This window comes from Protobothrops mucrosquamatus, unplaced genomic scaffold (genome assembly GCF_001527695.2).
Source record: "Protobothrops mucrosquamatus isolate PMUCROS unplaced genomic scaffold, P.Mucros_1.0 scaffold_118, whole genome shotgun sequence".
In the NCBI taxonomy this organism is placed as follows: domain Eukaryota; kingdom Metazoa; phylum Chordata; class Lepidosauria; order Squamata; family Viperidae; genus Protobothrops; species Protobothrops mucrosquamatus.
In genome coordinates this window covers 173,263-194,572 of record NW_015386194.1, presented here as the reverse complement: position 1 = coordinate 194,572, position 21,310 = coordinate 173,263, and the positions used below count along the sequence as shown (strand labels likewise).

The 21,310-nt window shown below is 43.6% G+C and overlaps 1 protein-coding gene across 1 annotated transcript in view; it reads right to left on the bottom strand.

Moving 5' to 3' along the window:
- ARFGAP1 (ADP ribosylation factor GTPase activating protein 1) overlaps nt 1-21,310 on the bottom strand; it is a 41,896-nt gene that overhangs the window by 8,779 nt on the left and 11,807 nt on the right. The window contains exons 4-10 of the mRNA XM_015816760.1: nt 18,791-18,962; nt 14,791-14,891; nt 13,679-13,768; nt 12,881-12,977; nt 11,499-11,555; nt 8,808-8,840; nt 263-319 (exon numbers count right to left, since the gene is read on the bottom strand). Coding sequence (XP_015672246.1) covers nt 263-319; nt 8,808-8,840; nt 11,499-11,555; nt 12,881-12,977; nt 13,679-13,768; nt 14,791-14,891; nt 18,791-18,962 — 607 coding nt within the window. The remainder of the gene's footprint in view (nt 1-262; nt 320-8,807; nt 8,841-11,498; nt 11,556-12,880; nt 12,978-13,678; nt 13,769-14,790; nt 14,892-18,790; nt 18,963-21,310) is intronic.

The window sequence follows — 21,310 nt, the reverse complement described above, 5'->3', positions numbered from 1 at the left end:
TGCAGGAAAACAACAGCCAAGCTTAGAGAGCACCAACGATCCCACAGTTCAACCTTGCGCTAAAACGTTCTCTCGTATTGGTAGAGATCTTAAAATATAACCCCAAAAAGTCTGGAAGGGACCTATAAGTGATGAGATATAGGGATAGTAGGGTCATACTGATGTTACAAATACACATAATTCATATTGAATCAGCTTGCTGGCTGCAGAAGGAAATTGCATTTAAAAGCCATCAGTCATGTACTTTTATTTCCAAAGTTACCTTTTCCTGTGCAGGTTTGAGAACATTTTCATTTAAACTCTGACCTAACTCTGACGCCTAGTTAAAAGCAAACAAAACAAAACAAAAATCAGTTAACACTTTTTTGTTTCCCTTTCTCTCCCCACAGGTCACAACCTGACATGTACCACTGCACAAAGCGCCCCGTAGAGATTCATATTAAAAAGAAGACCAAGTAGAAAGTCCTAAGCATTGTCCACGACAAGCAACAGAGTCAGCCCGAAGCACAAGACACAAGATCACAAAGGGACAGAACACTGCTGTACACAAGACAATAGGGCTGCTACGTATCCTCGGCTTGGGGCTTTCAACTGACGTGAAACGGAGACATTCGGGGAGTCCTGGACTTACGACCGCCCATTAAAAGAGGCATCCATGCTAAGCAACCGGTCGTAAGTCGAGGACTACCTGAGTGCATTCGGGAGCCTTATTTTGAAGCAGCTACAACTGAAAAAGAGCCCCTGGCCAATAGAAGGGAAGATTATTAGCTGAACTTGTAAAGAAAGGAAAAAAGAAAATGGAGCAACTTGCATCTTGATTTCCTAGAAGATAAAGCAGTCCTTGACTTACGACCATAATTGGGACTAGAATTTCCATTAAGTTGTGCCCGGTTTTTACGATTTTTGCCATGGACATGGGAATCACTCAGTTAAGTGAATCGCCTGAAGGCCGGACAAGAAGCAACGGATAGAAACTAATCAAGGAGAGAAGCAACCTAGAACTAAGGAGAAACTTCCTGACAGTGAGAACAATTAACCAGTGGAACAACCTGCCTCCAGAAGCGGTGAATGCTCCAACCCTGGAAGTTTTTAAGAAGAGACTGGACAGCCATTGGTCTGAAAGGGTATAGGGTTTCCTGCCTGAGCAGAGGGTTGGACTAGATGACCTCCAAGGTACCTTCCAACTTTATTATTATTATTATGGATCATCACACAGCCAGATGTTCAGACTGGATTTGGCATTTTGTCTACCTATCGAGTCCTTCCCAAGGACCTGGGACAGGCAGATGTGGATGTTTGATGATATTACAGATATCGTCGCAGGAGGGAAGCAGTTTCTAGTAAGGCCGCCTTTTGCAATTGACTAATGGCAATATTATTATTGTTGTTGTTGTTGTTGTTGTTATTATTAACGTAGTCATCAATCAAATCCAGCTTCCCCCATTGATGTTGCTCGTCGGGAGCTGGCTGGGAAGGTCACAAATGGTGATCACATGACAAGATAATAATAATAACAACAATAAAGTTGGAAGGGACCTTGGAGGTCATCTAGTCCAACCCTCTGCTCTGGCAGGAAATCCTATACCACTTCAGACAGATGGCTGTCCAGTTGTTAATATGTGCCAATTGCCAAGGACATATTGCCAATTCTTGATCACGTTGACTGCAGGGAGGCCGTGAAGGATGGAAGTGTGAGTACCAAACGCAAGTCACTTTTTCCAGTACCGTTGTATCTTTGAATGGTCACTAAACGAATGGCTGTTAAGTCACCTGCCCGCGCTCTGCAAACATCTCTTCTCTGTTCATAAAACTACAGGACCTCAATTATTGCCGATGTCAACGCTGCTAACCTTGGATGTTCTTGCTTTGACAACAGATGGAGATGCAGCCTTTCTCTTTCTGTTGCTTTACTCTTAGAATTAGATGATGCTCGGGGAGGGGGAGGAATGTGATGGGAGTTAGTTAGACATAACAATTTTGTAATAAGAGATGATAAGGCATGGCCGGGATGAAGAACTGGGCGGAAAGCCTGCATTTCAAACTAATTGGAGAATGTGATTTATGACTGTTAGTTGTAGGAGGGAATTGTGCTTTGATACTATGTGCTGAGGGGAGGGGAAGTCAGATTTTGGCTTCGACCATGTACATGCCGGTGCCATGTTATTTGAATAAAGATTCTTTAAGGTAAACAATGCCTCGAAGTTCTTTGAAGAGTTTCATCTGTCGGAACCATGACAGCCATCTTTGATCTTGGAAATGCTCAGCTTCAGTTTCGGGGGATACGATCCTTTCTGCCATTTGCCAGGACCAAGAAGAAGGATTCTCGCTTTCTATTTGTTTGTAACTACCCAGTGTATTCTTGCTGTTGTCGCTTATTGGCTACGAGGGGGCAATTCAGTTTCTTACCAGGGTGACGTTTATAATTGCAGCTAGAGGGTGGGATGAACGACTTTTGCAGTGGACTTTTTTTAAAAAAAGAAAAAGAGGTTAAGAAAGGCACTTTGTGTTCTTTAGAAGGGTTAGGAAAGTAGGAATTCTTGGGGAAAGTTTTGGTTTTTTTCCCCCCAGAAATGTTTCCTAACTCGTCGCTTACATTTTGACACCTCCCGTTTATTTTCGCGCTGCCCTTCTGAAGCCAGAAAATTCACAAATGTGGCAGACATCCTTCTGTGACTGGCTAAGCCTGTGCCATGGGTCTTCTGGCAGGAAACCCTACACCATTTCAGACAAATGGTTGTCCAGTCTCTTCTTAAAAACTTCCAGTGTTGGAGCATTTACCGCTTCTGGAGGCAGGTTGTTCCACTGGTTAATTGTTCTAACTGTCAGGAAGTTTCTCCTTAGTTCTAGGTTGCTTCTCTCCTTGATTAGTTTCCATCCGTTGCTTCTTGTCCTGCCTTCAGGGGCTTTGGAGAATAGCTTGACTCCCATTCTTTGGGGCAGCCCGAGATACGGGAACACTGCTATCATGTCCCCCCTCATCCTTCTCTTCATTAAACTAGACATACCAATTCCAGCAGCCATTCCTTGTATGCTTTAGCCTCCAGTCCCTTAATCATCTTTGTTGCTCTTCTCTGTACTCTTTGTAGAGTCTCAACATCTTTTTTACATCACGGTTATTTGTTATGTATATGTAGGGGTGTGGGTCTATACATATGTTGTATATAGTATGTTAGGTGTGTGTATGTGTTCACTTTGGGAGCGGGCAACTAAATTTCAATTTTGATGTGTGCCGTTGTGCCCACAGTAAAAAAAAATGACAATAAAGGTTATCTTATCTTATCTTCTGTATCTACCGATAGTCTTTATCTTACAACCATTTGTTAAAGTGACAACTTGAAGTTATAATGGCACTGAAAAAGGGGGCTTTTTTACACTTAACAATCTTTGCAGCATTCCCATGGTCAGGTGACCAAAACTTAGAGGTTTGGCAACCGGCATGTATTTATGACAAAAAAAGCAAGGGGGAAGCCAGATTCACTTAACAACTGTGTTACTAAGTACTGCAGTGATTCACTTAACAATGGGGGCAAGAAAGGTCATAACATGGAGCAAAACTCATTTAACAGGATAAGAGAGTTGGAAGGGACCTTGGAGGTCTTCTATTCCAACCCCCTGCTCAGACATGAGAGCCTATACCAGAGGTAGGCAACCTTGGTTCTTTTATGACTCGTGGACTTCAACTCCCAGAATTCCTGAGCCAGCATGGCTCAGCTTGGAAACCTCTCCCTTTCCCCTCAGCATGGCTGGCTCAGGAATTCTGGGAGTTGAAGTCCACGAGTCATAAAAGAGCCAAGGTTGTTTACCCATGTCCTAGACCATTTCAGACAAATGGTTGTCCAATCTCTTCTTAAAAACTCTCCAGTGCTGGAGCATCCACAACTTCTGATTAATTGTTCTAAATGTCAGGAAATTTCTCCTTAGTTCTAGGTTGCTTCTCTCCTTGACTAGTTTCCATCCGTTGCTTCTCGTCCTGCCTTCTGGTGCTTTGGAGAATAGGTGGACCCCCTCTTCTTTGTGGCAGCCCCTCAAATATTGGAACACTGCTATCATGTCACCCCTGGGTCCTTCTTTTCACTAGACTAGACATACCCAATTCCTATAACTGCTCTTCATATGTTTTAACCTCCAGTCCCTAATCATCTCTGTTGCTCTTTTCTGCACTCTTTTCCAGAGTCTCAACCTCTTTTTAGTAATATGACAACCCAAACCGGATGCAGTTGAACAACTGAACAGCTGTCTTGCTTAGCAACAGAAGCTGTGGGCTCAATTGTGGTCATAGGTTGAGGACTACCAGCATTCAGGCCTTAATCAGTGTCCTTGATCAGGGGAAACATGCCCACCACCACTGATGAAATATTAATTTCTGAAGTCATGATCAATGTAGGAATCCCAAAAGAGAAGGCACCCTGAAGCTCAGCAGAAATTTGACGGTGACTCTTGCAACTTTTTCTCTCCCCTTAAGAGAAATATCTCTTACTGAGCCCAAATCAGAAACTTCAATAAATCTGACTGCGATTCACTTCTGATCGCACTCGCCACGACAGATGGACTCTGGATGTTAAATGTGAACAAAACAGTATGGGTTTAAATATATCTACGTATATTTAAGACTCTGGCTAAGGCAGCCTACTTGAAGCAAGCGGACGTTACAGAAAAATGGAGACAATATCGTTCGACAAAAAATGGCAGTGGCTTTGCCCAGAGCAGGGGTAGGCAACCTTGGCTCTTTTATGACTGGTGGACTTCAACTCCCAGAATTCCTGAGCCAGCTAAGCTAAGCTAAACTAAGCTAAGCTGGCTCAGGAATTCTGGGAGTTGAAGTCCACCAGTCATAAAAGAGCCAAGGTTGCCTACCCTGGCCCAGAGTGTTTGTGGGAGGAGAAAAAGGGAAGGGGGAAAACACAGCTAGCAGCAAGATGTACAAATTCAGCACAGTTACGAAGCACCCATGCACGAGAAGAGAGGGCTTTACCGGCTCTGCCTGCTGTTTCTGGACCCAAAACTTTACACCCAGGCAGCACAAGAAAGGCAGCAGAGGAAGTAGAAGAAGCAACTTTTAGCAAAAGGTCTAAAAGCACGCATTTTAAACCTAGGCAAGAAAGCAAGGTATTTCTTTTCCTACGTACTAGTGCCCAGCTAACAAAAGTGGCAAGTCTATCATCTACAGTAGTGGCCAAAATTGTGGAAACCTTTTGGGGAAAGTGTATTTTTGAGGTTTGATGGCTAATAACACCACTTTTTTGGGGGGGGGGGAGTAGTACCATAAAATTATATATCAATGGAAAGATAATTTAATCAAGAATGTAATGCCACAAAGTTTGTTCAATTATCTGTACTGTGTTCTATGAAAAGTTATAACCAGAAAAAGGAAGCACAACTTGCTTAGGTTGATCTCATGTAGCTTTCCTTCATCCGATTGTAGCCAATGAGCGTGAGTGTTTAGAGAGCCAATCCAGTGTCATCTTGTTTTGGCCATGAGCCAATCAGATCACAGTAGGATTCAGTTATTGATGTCCTGTATTGAAGCTGAGAGGAGGACATGTGTCAGTGTGTTGTGTGATGGTTATCACGTTGGTTGGGGTTTTTTGTGTTCTTTCATTGAGTGAGCTTGTAAAACGTAATAAAATTAAAGTAAGGGTGCAAAGAGTTGACTGGTTGCCCAGAAAGCGATGTAAAACAGTATTATGAAGTGGACAAGGCTACAGTTATAAAGAAATTAGAAGAAAAATTGGTGGAAACTTAATCAAAGGGGGCATTTCTACTGTACACTTTTCCCAAAAGGTTTCCACAATTTTGGCCACGACTGTAACGTGCCAAGATGACTTGCCACATACATGTCAACAGCTGGAACGAAAGCAACAACTGAACTTGCTAATTTGAGAAACTGATTTGTCTTTTAGGATAACCCAATCTGAAAAAGAAAGATAACGGACTTTGGCTCATCAGGGAACTTGATAATGGCGAATTGCATTTTCGTGCTCGCTCACGGAATGCAAACTGTCTCAATTTGGAGGATTTAAAATTCAAAATACTCTGTTTCGGGCATGGAATGACACCCTTCTTCTAATATAAAATAGATAAAGAAGATGGTGGGGGAAAAACCATTTTATGCTTCAAATCAGCGTTCAAAACTAGGTGTTTTACATTGAAGACAAGGTGTTTTGAATTCAAATCAGTCTGATGCAAAATGTTGCGACTGTCTCAAGTGCCGTGTTTTCTCAATCTTGGGGAGCCTAAGATGTGTGGACTTCAACTCCCAGAATTCTCCAGCCAGAATGGGGAATTCTGGGAGCCGAAGTCCACACGTCTTAAGAGTTGCCAAAGTTGAGAAACACTAGGACTTTGAATAAATATATGCATAACTACTATTATTATTTAACAAGGGTTTAAGCTAGCAACTATGACTTCTGTTAGACCAGGGATAGGCAACCTTGGCTCTTTTATGACTCGCGGACTTCAACTCCCAGAATTCCTGAGCCAGCATGGCTCAGCTTGGAAACCTCTCCCTTTCCCCTCAGCGTGGCTGGCTCAGGAATTCTGGGAGTTGAAGTCCACGAGTCATAAAAGAGCCAAGGTTGCCTACCCCTGTGTTAGAACAAAAGATAAACGATGTAATAGTGTAACAATCCTATTCTGTTTAAGGAGGAAATATCTTCTTTAAATTCAGAGAAAGGCTTAAGATAGGGGCTGTAATTTTTTTCAAACATTTTATGTGATTATGACACTCTTGCTGTTGTCAATCAAAAGCTTACTACAGAGAGCAAATTCACATTTTGGAGCCGAATCTTTGTTGTTAATCCCTGGCTTAAGATCTCCTACAATTTATTACATTTATGTAAAGCTTGAACGTGGTGTAACTTGAAACTGGTTTATTTTTACTGCATACCTGCTAGTTTCCAAATTAAATGCAGACCTCAAATGATTCTAAATTTTATTTTGCACAGTTTTGGGGGAAATCTATATCAGTTTCCTACAAAACAGGAAACTTTAGCAAAAGTGTATTACATATTATTAGCCCAGATATGACCCCAAGTAGCTGGGTTTTTTTGCTTATGATGCCAGCTCTTCAGGAATATATACAGTCATCCTGGGAGAGAAGCTAAAGAGAAAGTGAAACTTATACAAACTGGTTCTCCACACATAACCTCCAACATAATGCCCACTTGAAGAAAGATTTACATAATCACAAGGGCCCCACTATTCATCTGTGCCACTCCACATGTGGACAAGTCAGTTCCTACAAAAAAAAATCCAGCATTTTCTCCTGCTGGAACTCCAACATAAGATCCCTAAGCATCAAGGAATGATATTCTGTTAATCCTCTCTCAAAGAGTATTTCATAAATTGAATATCTGGACCTGACATGTGATGGTTTGAAAACAATAATAACCGGTTGCATAGATTTATGCGGGGATTAGGCAGACATGACATTAGACCAGTGTTTCTCAACCTAAGAAACGTTGAGTAGGTATATGGACTTCTGGTCTCCTTAATTCACCTGTGTCAAGGAAAAGTCCTAACATGGCAACAATATATTCAGCAGTTGTCAGTTAAAACGTAAAATATGTATAAATCACGCGATGTGCAGGAATAATATAAATTGAAGGTAGGTTCTATTTAACTGTTTCACACAATTATCCCTTCTAGACTTTTAGCCTATCTTATCTCACTCTATCTTAATCCATCTATCTTAATCCATCTATCTATCTATCTATCTATCTATCTATCTATCTATCTATCTATCTATCTATCTATCTATCTCTTTCTCTCTATCATCCATGTCTCTATATCTGTCTGTCTGTCTGTCTGTCTGTCTGTCTGTCTGTCTGTCTGTCTGTCTGTCTGTCTGTCTGTCTGTCTGTCTGTCTGTCTGTCTGTCTCTCTCTCTCTATCTATCTATCAATCTATCAATCTATCTACCGGTGTCTGTCTGTCTGTCTGTCTGTCTGTCTGTCTGTCTGTCTGTCTGTCTGTCTGTCTGTCTGTCTATCTATCTATCTATCTATCTATCTATCTATCTATCTATCTATCATCCATCTATCCATAGCTATCTGTCTGTCTATCTATTTATCTACATATACAATGGATAATAGCAAGCTACATAGCTTAGAAACTGGGTCCACAGTTTATGTGAAGCTCACAATTGCTGTTCAAATACAAGGACTGGAAACGCCACAAGGCAAAACTTCCAGCCTGTTGGCTATGGATATTCTCAATCATCCAGGTCATGATTATTCCAAAGGTGCTTTTCCAAAAGGCAGCTGGACTTCCTTGTTTTGTTTTGTTTTGTTTTCCTTTGAAAACGTTTCACTTCTCATCCCAAGAAGTGGATATGAACTGGAAAAGCTTCTCGGATAAGAAACGAAATGTTTTCAACGGGAAAAAACCCAAGCCCAGTTGCCTTTTGGAAAAGCACCTTGGGGACTTCCAGCCTGGTGTAAGCAAGCATTGGACAGTTATTTCCAACTGCATTTAAAAAGGATAAGAAATAGGGTGTGCCTTGCTACAGAAGTCTAACAAGGTTGCCTTGCTGGATTATTTCAAGAGCCTGAAATTGGACTGTACAGTTTACCGCTAACACAAGCTGATGCCAAGAACAAAAACAGGGGTTTCATTGTTCAATACTGCAGCAAATTAACTAATTAGGCAGCTAAAGAGTCAATGGGTTCACCCCCTTACTTTCATCTGCCATGTAACTAAGCAACAGTGGCTTGTGTTATTTCTCAGGGAAGATTCACAAAAATCAAATTGCAAGGAAAAGAGAGCCAATGAAATACTTTTAGTGTTCAGTAGTTTGTAAGAGTTACCTTTTGAGTTGCTTGAGATCCAAACTTGCTAGCCTGTTGACAAAAGCAAAATTGGCTTATTTCGATTCCACGTTTCCTTTCCAAAATCAAAAATTCAAACCCTCTGCAAATTCTAAGATTTTTTTTAATTTTATTAAGTAGGCCTTCCTCCTACCATCTTTTTTTTAATATACATAAATATTTTATTAAATTTTATAAAGGTAAAGGGGAAGTGGGGTCAATAAGGGTATGACAAAGGGTAACAAACAAAAAAGGTTAGACCAGGGGAAGGGATAGGCACAATAGTGGAGTTGTCCCCCACAATAAGTCAACGCTTCAGCAAGTAAACCCGTCCGGGTATACATATTCAATCATAGTAATTAACATAAAATAGCAATACTTAATATAATATTACTAATATATTACTAATTAATTATAATAACTTTAACACATTAATACGTTACTTATTGGTTATAATTACTTATTGTTAAAATCACAAATAAAAAAGGAGAAAAATTCATAGGGATAAACATGAAATTTAAATACAAAATATCAATTCTCCCATTAAATTTCATATCCTTTTCTCATTCTACCGTATTGCTAACCATTGGTAAAATTTATCCCATGTTTTAAAATAGATTGAGTCTTCTTTCTCTTTCATTTCTAAAGTTAATCTGTCCATTTCTGCACATTCGAGTATTTTTCTTATTATAATCTGGTCAAATAGTAGATTTTCATTTTTCCAGAATTGGGCAAATGCTATTCTCGCAGCTGTTAATACATGTAATATTAAGTACTCATTCTCTTTTCCATAATTAAATCCTAATATTCCTAGCAAACACAATTCCGGTTTAAATTCTATTTTTTTATATATATAAAAACCTCCTAGCATCTTAAGGAACTGGCAACAATTATGTCCCTGGATCCCAAATTATGTGCTGTTAGAATCCATCCACACAAAAGGTTTTTAATGCTACCCAAATGTACTTCAGTCATTTCTTTATTTTTCATGAGGCTAACCATCTCCCGTACTTTTCTGAAATAATATTACCAATCTACCAAGTCTGAAAGCTATTTGAAAAAATATACCCAGATGCACAAACAAGAACATGCAGGGTACAGTGGCAAGGATAAATGCTATTATTACTGACTTGATCTCAATAATAGTATTCTTGGTGAGTAACAAGAAATTATAGAGCTTTGCTTCATGAACCGTTACATCTAACAGTCTAAGCCAGGGGTAGGCAACCTTGGCTCTTTTATGACTTGTGGACTTCAATTCCCAGAATTCCTGAGCCAGCCACGCTGAGGGGAAAGGGAGAGGTTTCCAAGCTGAGCCATGCTGGCTGAGGCATTCTGGGAGTTGAAGTCCACGAGTCATAAAAGGGCCAACTTTGAAGACCCCTGGTTTGTTGCAATAAAAAAAAAACCTTGCTCAAGCAGGAGCCCCCATACCATTCAGGACAAATAGCTGTCAAATCTCTTCTTGAAAACCTCCAGTAATGGATTAATTATCTACAGTAATTAAACCTTAAAGCCTGCCCTGTTAGGGTGATAGTTTCTGTTTAAATAAATTATTTTATTTATTGGATCCTTGAATAAGTTAGTGAAGCGAGTTAGTGAAGAACTAATACATTTATTGTAGGATAAATGTTATAGTCTAGTGCAGGGGTAGGCAACCTTGGCTTTTTTATGACTCGTGGACTTCAACTCCCAGAATTCCTGAGCCAGCCATGCTGAGGAGAAATGGAGAGTTTCCAAGCTGAGTCATGCTGGCTCAGGAATTCTGGGAGTTGAAGTCCACGAGTCATAAAAGAGCCAAGGTTGCCTACCCCTGGTAAGCAATATTTTTATATACATTCATAAGAACCGTGTTCACTTAATATTATAAGGAAATACCAGAGCCATTTTATATTTAAACAGATGGTCTGGAAGAAACTAGAAAACAACGCAGGAAAACACTTGTAGGCTGGTTATTCAAGGCCACTTGACGTCGCAATTTTTCCCGAAGTCAGCTATCTGCAAATATCTTGGTTGTTCCAAATATCTTTTTGAAAATTATCTCAAGTGCTTGTTTTGAAAAAATACTAGTCTTTATTGACAATCGTATACAGGAAGTCCCTGACTTACAGCCACAACTGAGCCTAAAATTTCCATTGCTAAGCAAGACAATTGTTAAATGAGTTTTGCCCCATTTTACGACCTTTCTTGCTACAGTTGTTAAGTGAATCACTGCAGTTAAGTTAGTAACACAGTGGTTAAGTCAATCTGGCTTCCCCATGGACTTCACTTGTCGACCTCTCATTACACCGTTTGTTACAAGTTACAACGCCACAGAAAAAAGTGGCTTAATGGCTCTTTTTTACACTGATGACTGTTTTTGCGGCATCCCCGTGGTCACATGATCAAAATTCAGAGGCTTGGCAACTGACGTGTACTGATGACGGTTGCACTGTCCTAGGGGTCACGTGATCGCCATTTGTGACCTTCGGACAAGCAAAGTCAATGGGGGAAGCCAGATTCACTTAACAACCGTGTTCCTAACTTAACAACCGCAGCGATTCGCTTAAGAACTGTGATAAGAAAGGTTGTAAAATGGGGCAAAACTCGCTTAAGAACTATCTTGCTTAGCAATGGAAATTTTGGGTTCAATTGTGGTCGTAACTCCGGGACTACCTGTAGATACATTGGCCAGTCAGAATATTTACTTACACCCTCTTTAGCTGCAGAGGCGAACTTGCTTGCTCCAGAGGTAAAACTACTCCAGCCCTGGAAAAAAAGAGATGGAAAGTCAGTGCTTTGTGGAGAGATTTCAGTAAAAACAGGGCTCTGTTCTGGGCCCAGTGCTCTTCAACATCTTCATCAACGACTTGGACGAGGGGATAGATGGGGAAATCATCCAATTTGCAGATGACACCAAGCTGGCAGGAATAGCCAACACTCCAGAAGACAGGCTTAAGATACAAGAGGATCTGGACAGACTTGAACACTAACAAAATGAAATTCAATGGTGAAAAAAGTAAGGTTCTACATTTAGGCAAGAAAAACCAAATGTACAGGTGTAGTATATGGCAGTGATGGTGAACCTTTTAGAGACCAAGTGCCCAAAAACTGCCCCCGCCTCCCTGCCCACCCCTGCTCTGCGCCCCACCCACCCGCATGGCCACCCACTGCCTCCACGGCTCACCACAGCAGATCGCCCAAGCAGCCCAGCAGTGCCATGGTGGCCATGCCCTCCATCCATGCCCTGCAGGGCGCGAGGGTAGAGTCTTGTCCCTGCTGCCTGGCTGCCATGCCCTTAGTTGTGCTGCTCTGTGCGGACCACGCTCCGGGGCAACTCTCTGGGGGGACTGCTGGGGAGGCAGGGCTGGGGCGATGGTGCATGTGTCCACAGAGAGGGCTGAGCGCCACCTCCGGCACGCGTGCCATAGGTTCGCCACCACTGGTATAGGGGGTATCTTGCTCAATTGTGAGAGGGATCTCGGAGTCCTAGTGGACAATCACTTAAATATGAGCCAGCCATGTGCTGCAGCTGCCAAAAAGGCCAACACAGTGCTAGGCTGCATTAACAGAGGGATAGAATCAAGATCAGGTGAAGTGTTAATACCACTTTACAATGCCTTGGTAAGGCCACACTTGGAATACTGCATCCAGTTTTGGTCACCACGATGTAAAAAAGATGTTGAGACTCTAGAAAGAGTACAGAGAAGAGCAACAAGGATGATTAGGGGACTGGAGGCTATTATTACTATTATTACTATTATTATTATTATTATGGGGAAGCCAGGATGGTTTCCAGAAATGGAAATATATTAGAATAGTCACCAAACAAATAATAATAATAATAATAAAGTTGGAAGGGACCTTGGAGGTCATCTAGTCCAACCTCCTGCTCAGGCAAGAAACCCTATACCATTTTGGACAAATGGCTGTCCAGTCTCTTCTTAAAAACCTCCAGTGTTGGAGCATTCACCGCTTCCGGAGGCAGGTTGTTCCACAATGTTATTCTTTTTTTAAAAAAAAAAGATATTAGTAATGACAGGACAGCAAAGCAACATCTTGAATTAGCACACATACAAAAAATGTTGACTTACTGAGTAAAGAGAAGACATAGCATTATTGAGGAAGTCATCTTCCTTTTTTGGAGGAGTGACTGTATTCCCAAACCCAACGTAGCGATTTTCTTGGCCGCTGAATTGGAACACAAAAGGAAGGAAGGAAGGATAAGCCACTTATAATCAAAATACATTTGCTGGTCTTTAAAGCGCTGCAAGAGCCACTTAGATGCAGTGCAATCTTTCCCAAGCTTGGCCATTTTAAGCTGTCTGGACTTCAACTCCCAGAATACCCCAGTCAACCGTGCTGGCTGGGGGATTCTGGAAGTTGGTCCACATACCTTGAAGTTGCTGAGGTTGAAAAACATTGGTCTAGCGCAGGGGTCTTCAAACGTGGCCCTTTTATGACTTGTGGACTTCAACTCCCAGAATTCCTCAGCCAGGCACTCTGGGTGGCCCTTTTATGACTTGTGGACTTCAACTCCCAGAATTCCTCAGCCAGGAACACTGGCTGAGGGATTCTGGGAGTTGAAGTCCACAAAGTCACAAAAGGGCCAAGTTTGAAGACCCCTGGTCTAGCGGCTAAAGGCAACAGATTAAAAACTGGGAGAGCTGAGTTCTAGTCCCACCTCAGATACAAAACCCCGAGCCAGTTACTGTTTCTTGGCTCTAGGAAGGAGGCAATGGCTGACCACTTCCAAAAAAGTTGCCAAAGAAACTACAGGGACATGTCCAGGCAGTTACTCTGAGCCAAAACTGATTTGAAGGCATTAAAAAAAGAAAAGATTCTTCAAAGCCTTTTGCTGAATTCCATCTAAAATGGAAAATGGGATTTACCTTTGATAGGAACCAACGTCATCATTCAACCAATCTTCAAATGCTTTATCAGAAGTGGGACCGGTATTCTGCGGTTGCCCTCCAGAACTTCTGCAGAAAACGACGACATCAAAATGAAATCACGGAAAGGCAATCTCTGTTAAATTACAGCAGTGGCCAAAATTGTGGAAACCTTTTGGGAAAAGTGTACTTTTGAGGTTGGATGGCTAATAACACCGCTTTTTTTGGGGAATAGTACCATAAACCTATAAATCAATGGAAAGATAATTTAATCAAGAATGTAATGCAAAAAAGTTGGTTCAATTATCTGTACTGTATTCTATAAAAAGTTATAGTCAAATAACCAGAAAAAGGAAGCACAACTTGCTTAGATTGATCTCAGGTAGCTTTCCTTCATCCAACTGTAGCCAATGAGCATGAGTGTTTAGAGAGCCAATCGGGTGTCATCTTGTTATGGCAATGAGCCAATCAGATCACAGTAGGATTCAGTTATCGATGTCCTGTATTGAAGCCGAGAGGAGGACATTGGTCAGTGTGTTGTGTGATGGCTATCAAGTTGGTTGGGTTTATTTTGTGTTCTTTCATTTGGTGAGCTTGTAAAACGTAATAAAACTAAAGTCATGGTGCAAAGAGTTGACTGGTCGCTCAGAAAGCGATGTAAAATAGCATTATTACGTGAACATGGCTACAGTTATAAAGAAATTAGAAGAAAAAATGGGTGGAAACTTAACCAAAGGGGGCATTTCTACTGTACACTTTTCCCAAAAGGTTTCCACTACTGTACAAACACCATTTTTTTGTCTCACAGAACGTCCTGCAACCTGCTACACTACTGTCAACCTAGGAAAATTGGGCACAAATGTGATCTCTAGCTGAGCCGACATAGCAAATCCGCCCTTTGCTCACAAATGCATTTATTTTTAGTTAATTGGCTCATTTTCCCTGTCAAGATTTATATTCTGTTCTTTTGTTCAGGAGGAACGAGCGAGGCAAGCCCTCGCTTACGCGTGCACCTGCGCTCTCTTAAACGTTCAGCTGCGTTCCTCAAGCGACCGTGCTTTGGTAGTAAAAAGGAAAGCTTTAAAATATCACCGAAACCACGAAATGTTTACCGATGAACTGAGGACAAAGCAACTTTGGGCTGCGGAGGGCTCCAGTTCCGAGCAGCAGAGGTTTCAAAGGACCAATCTTTGCCCTCAGCTAACACGGCCACCTAAAGAAAGAAAGGACTTTAAACAAACAAATTAAGTTTACTTTAGTGGGAGAGAGGGGGAACCCTGGCCCCTTTATGACTTGTGGCCTTCAACTCCCAGAATTCCCGAGCCAGCTTTAGCGCAACAAGAAACAGGATAGGTTGAACACGATTGGACCCTTAAGATCTAGAACAGTGGTTCTCAACCTTTTTAATGCCGCGACCCCCAACCGGACGTAAGTCGAGGACTAAACCGGTCGTACGTCGAGGACCAAACCGGTCGTAAGTCGAGGACTACCCAACCGGTCGTAAGTCGAGGACTTTCCCTGCCCGGGAGCGCCGCGCATGCGTGGTTCCGCCCCCTGCGCCGGCCGAGGCATAGCTGGCAAGTGGCAGAGACGGAGCAGGCCGACCACCAGCTGGCCCAGCCCAAGGGAGGTAAGGCACCCGCCGGAAAAGGGGGAAAAAATGGCGGACAGCCTTGCTTGGCGACCCCCGTGAAATGGTCGATCGACCCCAAATGGGGTCGCGACCCATAGGTTGAGAACCGCTGATCTAGAAAATATCTCAAAGCCTTGTTCTGAGACAGAGGCAGACAAGTTTCTTTACTCTTGAGCTGACATTTCCTCTTTCTACCTTGCCTGGGACTGCTAGTGGTTGTACATGCAGCCGTGTAGCTGAGCACTTGAAGTCTGGTCATGTTGTAGGCCCAAGATAGCTCTGTGATAACAAAGTGGCCAGTCTTAAGTTGAGGACTAGCTATAGAGAATGTGCCTCCTCCTATGTTCCCCACAACAATAACCCCAAGGTGGATTGGGTTGAGAGAATGTGACTGGCTCAAAGTCACCCGTCCAGCTTTCCTGCCTAAGGAGGGACTAGAACTCGCAGTCTCCTGGTGATTGGCCAAAGTCACCTGGACGGCCTTCATGCCTAAGGCGGGATTAGAACTCGTGGTTTCTAGATGAACACCATAATCACTACAGCAAACAAGCTCTTTAGGCACTAATTTGGCCCTCACCCTACTATCTTCTCCTAAATTGAGTAGGGGAGGGGAGGGGAGGGGAGAAGAGAGGAGAGGAGGGGAAAGGAGAGGAGAGGAGAGGAGAGGAGAGGAGAAAAGAAGGGGAGGAGAGGAGAAAAGAAGGAGAGGAGAGAAGAGGAGAGGAGGGGAGAGGAGAAAAGGAGAGGAGAGGAGGAGAGGGGAGAGAAGGAGGAGGGGAGGGGAAGGGAGAAGAGACGAGACCTTGGAGATCATCTAGACAAAAAACCCTGTTCAAGCAGGAGAGTCTATACCAGTGATGGCGAATCTTTTAGAGACCGCAACCCCAAACCCACTTATTTATCGCAAAGTGCCAGGGCCACATCAGCATTGTGGTGCCCTCGAGGGGGCAGGGAGGCTCCTCTGAGTGCTGCCTCTGGCACGCAAAAACCAGGGGCACAAAAATGGGCCACCATGCTGCAAGGCGCAAAAATGGCCGCCACCGCGCCGCAGGGTACAGATACAAGGTGCTGCACCACATAAGAACGGGGCAAGGCTAGTGAGTATCATGCAGGCATTAGCCCCGCCCCATTTGCAGTGTGTCAATGCTCGCAGCCCCGTGTGCGTGTGCACACATGTAAAATGCTTCCCCCTCCCTTTTCTTCCAGTCCACCAATCGACAATGGTTGGTGACCTCTGCTCTACCACCTCTACTCCAGCTTGCTAGTCGGCCGCTTCGCCTCCTTTGTGCTGAGCGGGGCTCCTGCTCTGGGTGGCGGTGGTGGCCTGATGGACCTGCTGCTGGCGGCAGTGGCGCGTGTGCCAACAGAGAGGGCTCTGAGCGCCGCCTCTGGCACGCGTGCCATAGGTTCGCCACCACTGGTTTATACCATTTCAGACAAATGGCTGTCCAGTCTGTTCTTGAAAGCCTCCAGTGATGAGGCACCCACAACTGGTGCCCCATCACAAAGGTTCAGCTTGGTTTGCACTTAGAAGTTCTAGGACCGCAAAAGATGTCCTGGGGGGGGGCATATATGCCTGACAAACCACCCACACGTATTCTGGGAGTAGAGAGAATTGCAAGCACGCCCACAGTGGCAGGGCTTAAATTAGGGAAACAGCCACAGGCTTGCTGACGGCTCGTAACAAGAGGGGACCACAATCATCAGTGAAGACAGCTTGAAAGAGGAAAAGAAAAATAAACAGTCCGTGCCAGTTAAAAAAAACCCTCCGTGCTAATGGGAATGATGGCTGGGGTGAATTTCAGAAAGAAAGGGCTGCTGACAATTCCAGATCAGCCACAGGAACGGCTGATCTCAGCACGTTCTTACCACATAGCCTCTTACTATTTTTATGGTTCGGTAAACGGCACGTGATTTATTGGGGCAGGTGGTGAGAATTTGCAGAATCGCCAGAATGGAACAAGAACAGACAAAACACAGCCATGTTCACTTTTCTACTTAAAAACAAAAAACAAAAAAAACCACTGCTTTCCTGAAAAACACCGTGGCTGGGAACTGTCGTGGATTCAAAACAAACGTTTGGATTGTTCTGAGAAGGAAATAGAAAGCCTGCATTTTGCTAAGAGTGTCATTCTGGCATCAAAACAAACTTGTTTTCAGCGGGGTCGACTTGAGTAAGGTAAAAGGTAAAAAGTTAAGTTTTCCTGTCCGGCCATGTCTGACTCTAGGGCACAGTGTTCATCTCCATTTCTTGGCCGAAGAAACCAGCGTGGTCCAAAGACATTTTCCGTGGTCAAGTGGCCAGCGGGACTATACACCAAAGGCGCACCGAATGCTGTTAGCTTCCCATCGTAGTACCTATTTATCTACTTGCATTCGTATACTTTCAAACTGTGTCTATGGAGGAAAATGAGCTGGAACGGGACCCTATGGAGGTCGAGGGAGAGGTGTCTGTGGCTTCGGAGGAATGTGGGAAGAGCAGGCCGAGGCAGGCCAGGGCCCTTCAGGAGTGGGACAGGAGGAGAACAGGAGAGACAGGGTTCAGGCGATGAGCAAGGGCCACCCCCATCTGATCCTAGAGCACAGAGAGTGGAGAGAAGGAGGGAACAACGCAGGCAGGCTCAACTATTCACGAGGAGAGCATCCCACCCCTCTCCACAAGGTGCACCTGAGGAAACGCTGTGGGGAGAGGCATTTGTCGGGAACAAATGCTGATTCCTTGGAGTTTTGTGTGTGTTGTTGCTGATCTCTTGTTCTGTGACTTCTGCTTGGAAACCCAGAAAGCTCTTGACCCTTGGACTGGCTGACAACGTTGCTTGGATGTTTAACTGTATTTTGGCTTCCCTTCTGAGACTGCTCAGGCAAGCGTGTATTCACACAGACCCGTTAGGTTTATGATGTATGTGTCATTCCTTGTTATCTCCATGGCCTTGAGTAAATTCCTCTCCTAATCAAGACTGTATGTGAAACTCCTTGCAGCCAGAGGTGTGTGTGTCTTCCTTTGTTTGGAGGCTTGCCAGAAACGTGGGAGCATTTGGGGAAAATTTGGAGCAATTAAAGGGCGGTTTGAATTGCCAGCTGACTGCACTGCCTCTGTGCTGTGTCCTGTGTCATCACAAACTGCTAGGTAAGCAAGTAACGGGGATCTGCAAATTATTCCTCCCTCAGACTTGTTTCAGTCAAAAAGGGGGGATTTTGAATGTTTCAGTTGTGAAAATGAAATTGTTGAGTGTGAAACGATAACACTTTTTCCTCTCACATGCACACGCTTCCTAACAACCTAAATAATAAACTCAGGGTTCCACTTGTCAAAAATCATATACTGCGGAAGCCAAACGAGAGAAATTCTGAGGCCGTAAATCAGTCTCTTTCTCATCTTGACAGGTTAATTTTCATAGAAATGCAGAATCCTAAATGGAGGTTTTTTTTTAAAAAAAGCAAGGTCCAAGAACGTTGCAATCGTACTTAATCGGATTTACCTTATCTCTGAAGAGTGCTGCAGCTCTGCTGTTGTACTTCTCTTGTAACGACCAGCAAGGGTCATAATCATCCTGAGACTCTAAAAACTCTCGGAATTTCAAGTTACCGCCGGCCTTCATCTTCTCCAATTCGATGTCTTTCCATTTGTCCATTGTGACAGAGCGCACAAAACTGAAAAACCACAATTCAACAGCTTCTCAGTACGCCAGTAGAGCAATCAGCGTTGAAACAAAGATTTTATTCATTTAGGACATTTATTTATTTTATTTATTTAGAAAATTTATCGGCCACCCATCTTATCTTAGTAGGGTAACTCTGGGTGGCTTGCAGTCGTAAAACATAAAAACTGTACAAAGATAAAAGCATAAATAAAATATTACACACGGCCAAGTACAAGTGAAAGATGGCCCAATTTAAAAAATGGGGAGCGTTGGAGCAAGATGGGGGGGGAGGTGGTATCTGTTGTTAATCGATCAACCGCCTCCCCCAACTCAAGAATTTCCAAAATTTTGTTAAGTGTGAAAAACGATCATGTCACTTTTTTCGATGCTGTTGTAACTTTGAATGGTCACTAAATGAACTGTGGTAAGTCAAGAACTACCTATATTGTGTCCACATCACTACATTCTGGACCAGCTGAACTTCTTTAGGTGGTCTTCAAGCCCCTGGAGAGAGAGTTGTAATAACCTAAACTAGAGATAAGGATAAGAGTGACCATAATCTAATGCCCCTTGTTGCAGATGTGTCACTGAAGCTGTGCAAAGCCCTTTCTGGCCATGGTCTCCATCTGACCTTAGAGCAGGAGCTGAGAGTCCAGGAGGAACTACCATTTGTAAGGCTACTCTTCCTGAGAAAACTTAACAGCATCCAGAGTCAACTGGAATCAGATGGCTATGGATGGCTGTTGGGGATGAGTCTGTGTTGTCTGCAGCTCAAAATGGTTCCTTGGAGGTTTGTCTGTGTCCTCAAGGCCATCTGAGTAGTGCAAATTTGTGTGGAGCCTTCTTGGCTGCAGGCTGTTGGGGATGCATTTAGCTATGCACTTTGGGATGAACCCCCTTCGAATGGTGCGAGAGCATGAATGGATTCCCAGAAAACATCGCAGGCTACAGGAACCATTTTGAGCTGCAGACAACACAGACTCATCCCCAACAGCCTGCGCCTGTCTTCAGCGGTGAAGGGACCCAAGGCAGAAAAACATCCTGCAGCCAAGAAGGCTCCACACAAATTTGCACCACTCAGGTCACCCTGAGGACACAGATAAATCTCCAAATGGCCTCAGTGACTCTCTAAAACAGACATGTCAAACTCGCGAGGTCACGTGACGTCGTGCAACGTATCGGAGCTTTTTCGCCATTGCCGGCAATGGGGTGGGCATGGTTTCCTGATGATGCGTCCGGCCCATGGGCCGGCAGTTTGACACCCCTGCTCTAAAAGAAGGCAAATGACCAGCTGTCTGCAAGTAATATAAATCCTTTCATTCCCCACCATTCAGTCAGAGCTGAAGAAGCTTCTGGGATGAGAAGCGAAACGTCTTCAAAGAAAAACAAGTCCAGCTGCCTCCTGAAAAAAAGCACCTTTGGGACAACCACGACCTGGATAGCTGAGAATCTCCATAGCCATCTGATTCCAGTTGACTCTGGATGCTGTTATGTTTTCTCAGGAAGAATAGCCTTACAAATGGTAGTTCCTCCTGGACTCTCAGCTCCTGCTCTAAGGTCAGATGGAGACCATGGCCAGAAAGGGCTTTGCACAGCTTCAGTGACACATCTGCAACAAGGGGCATTAGATTATGGTCACTCATATCCTTATCTCTAGTTGAGGTTATTACAACTCCCTCTCCATGGGCTTGAAGACCACCTAAAGTGGCACCTGCCCTTTGAGACACTTTTTCTCCTGAGATCCAGCAGGCCACTTTTGGAAAAGCCTCGAAGGCCTGGCTTTTCCCCACAAGCCTTAGCTAGCATGAGGTTGGAGACCAGTGGAATTGTTTGGAGATGTAAGGTAAGGGTGAAGGTGTCCCTGCGGATTTTACTCCGCTAGTTGTTGTCGACTCTAGGGGGCACTTGCTCATCTCTCTTTCAAGGCTACTGAGCCAGCGCTGTCCGAAGACATTTCTGCAGTTATGTGGACGATATTATGTCACGGAGCGCTGTTACCTTCCTACTGTAGTAGTAGTATCTATTTATCTACTCACATTTGCATGCTTTTGAACTGCTAGGTTGGCAGGAGCTGAGGCAAGGAACGGGAGCTCATCCCGTCGCATGGCGCTTAGGTCTCGAACCCGGACTGCCGGCTTTCTACCCGACAAGCCCAGCACCTTAACCACTGAGCCACCTTGGAAATGTAAGGGGTGTGCTGTTTTGGGGGATGCCTGAAATTTTGACGCTGGTTTTATGATGTTATTGTTTTTGTTACTGTTTCTAATCCAACGAGGGTTATGCCAGATAGGCAGCTATCTAAATCTGTTCAGTAAATAAATACAAGCAATGACATTAACAGTGCGCAAGAATTTCTTC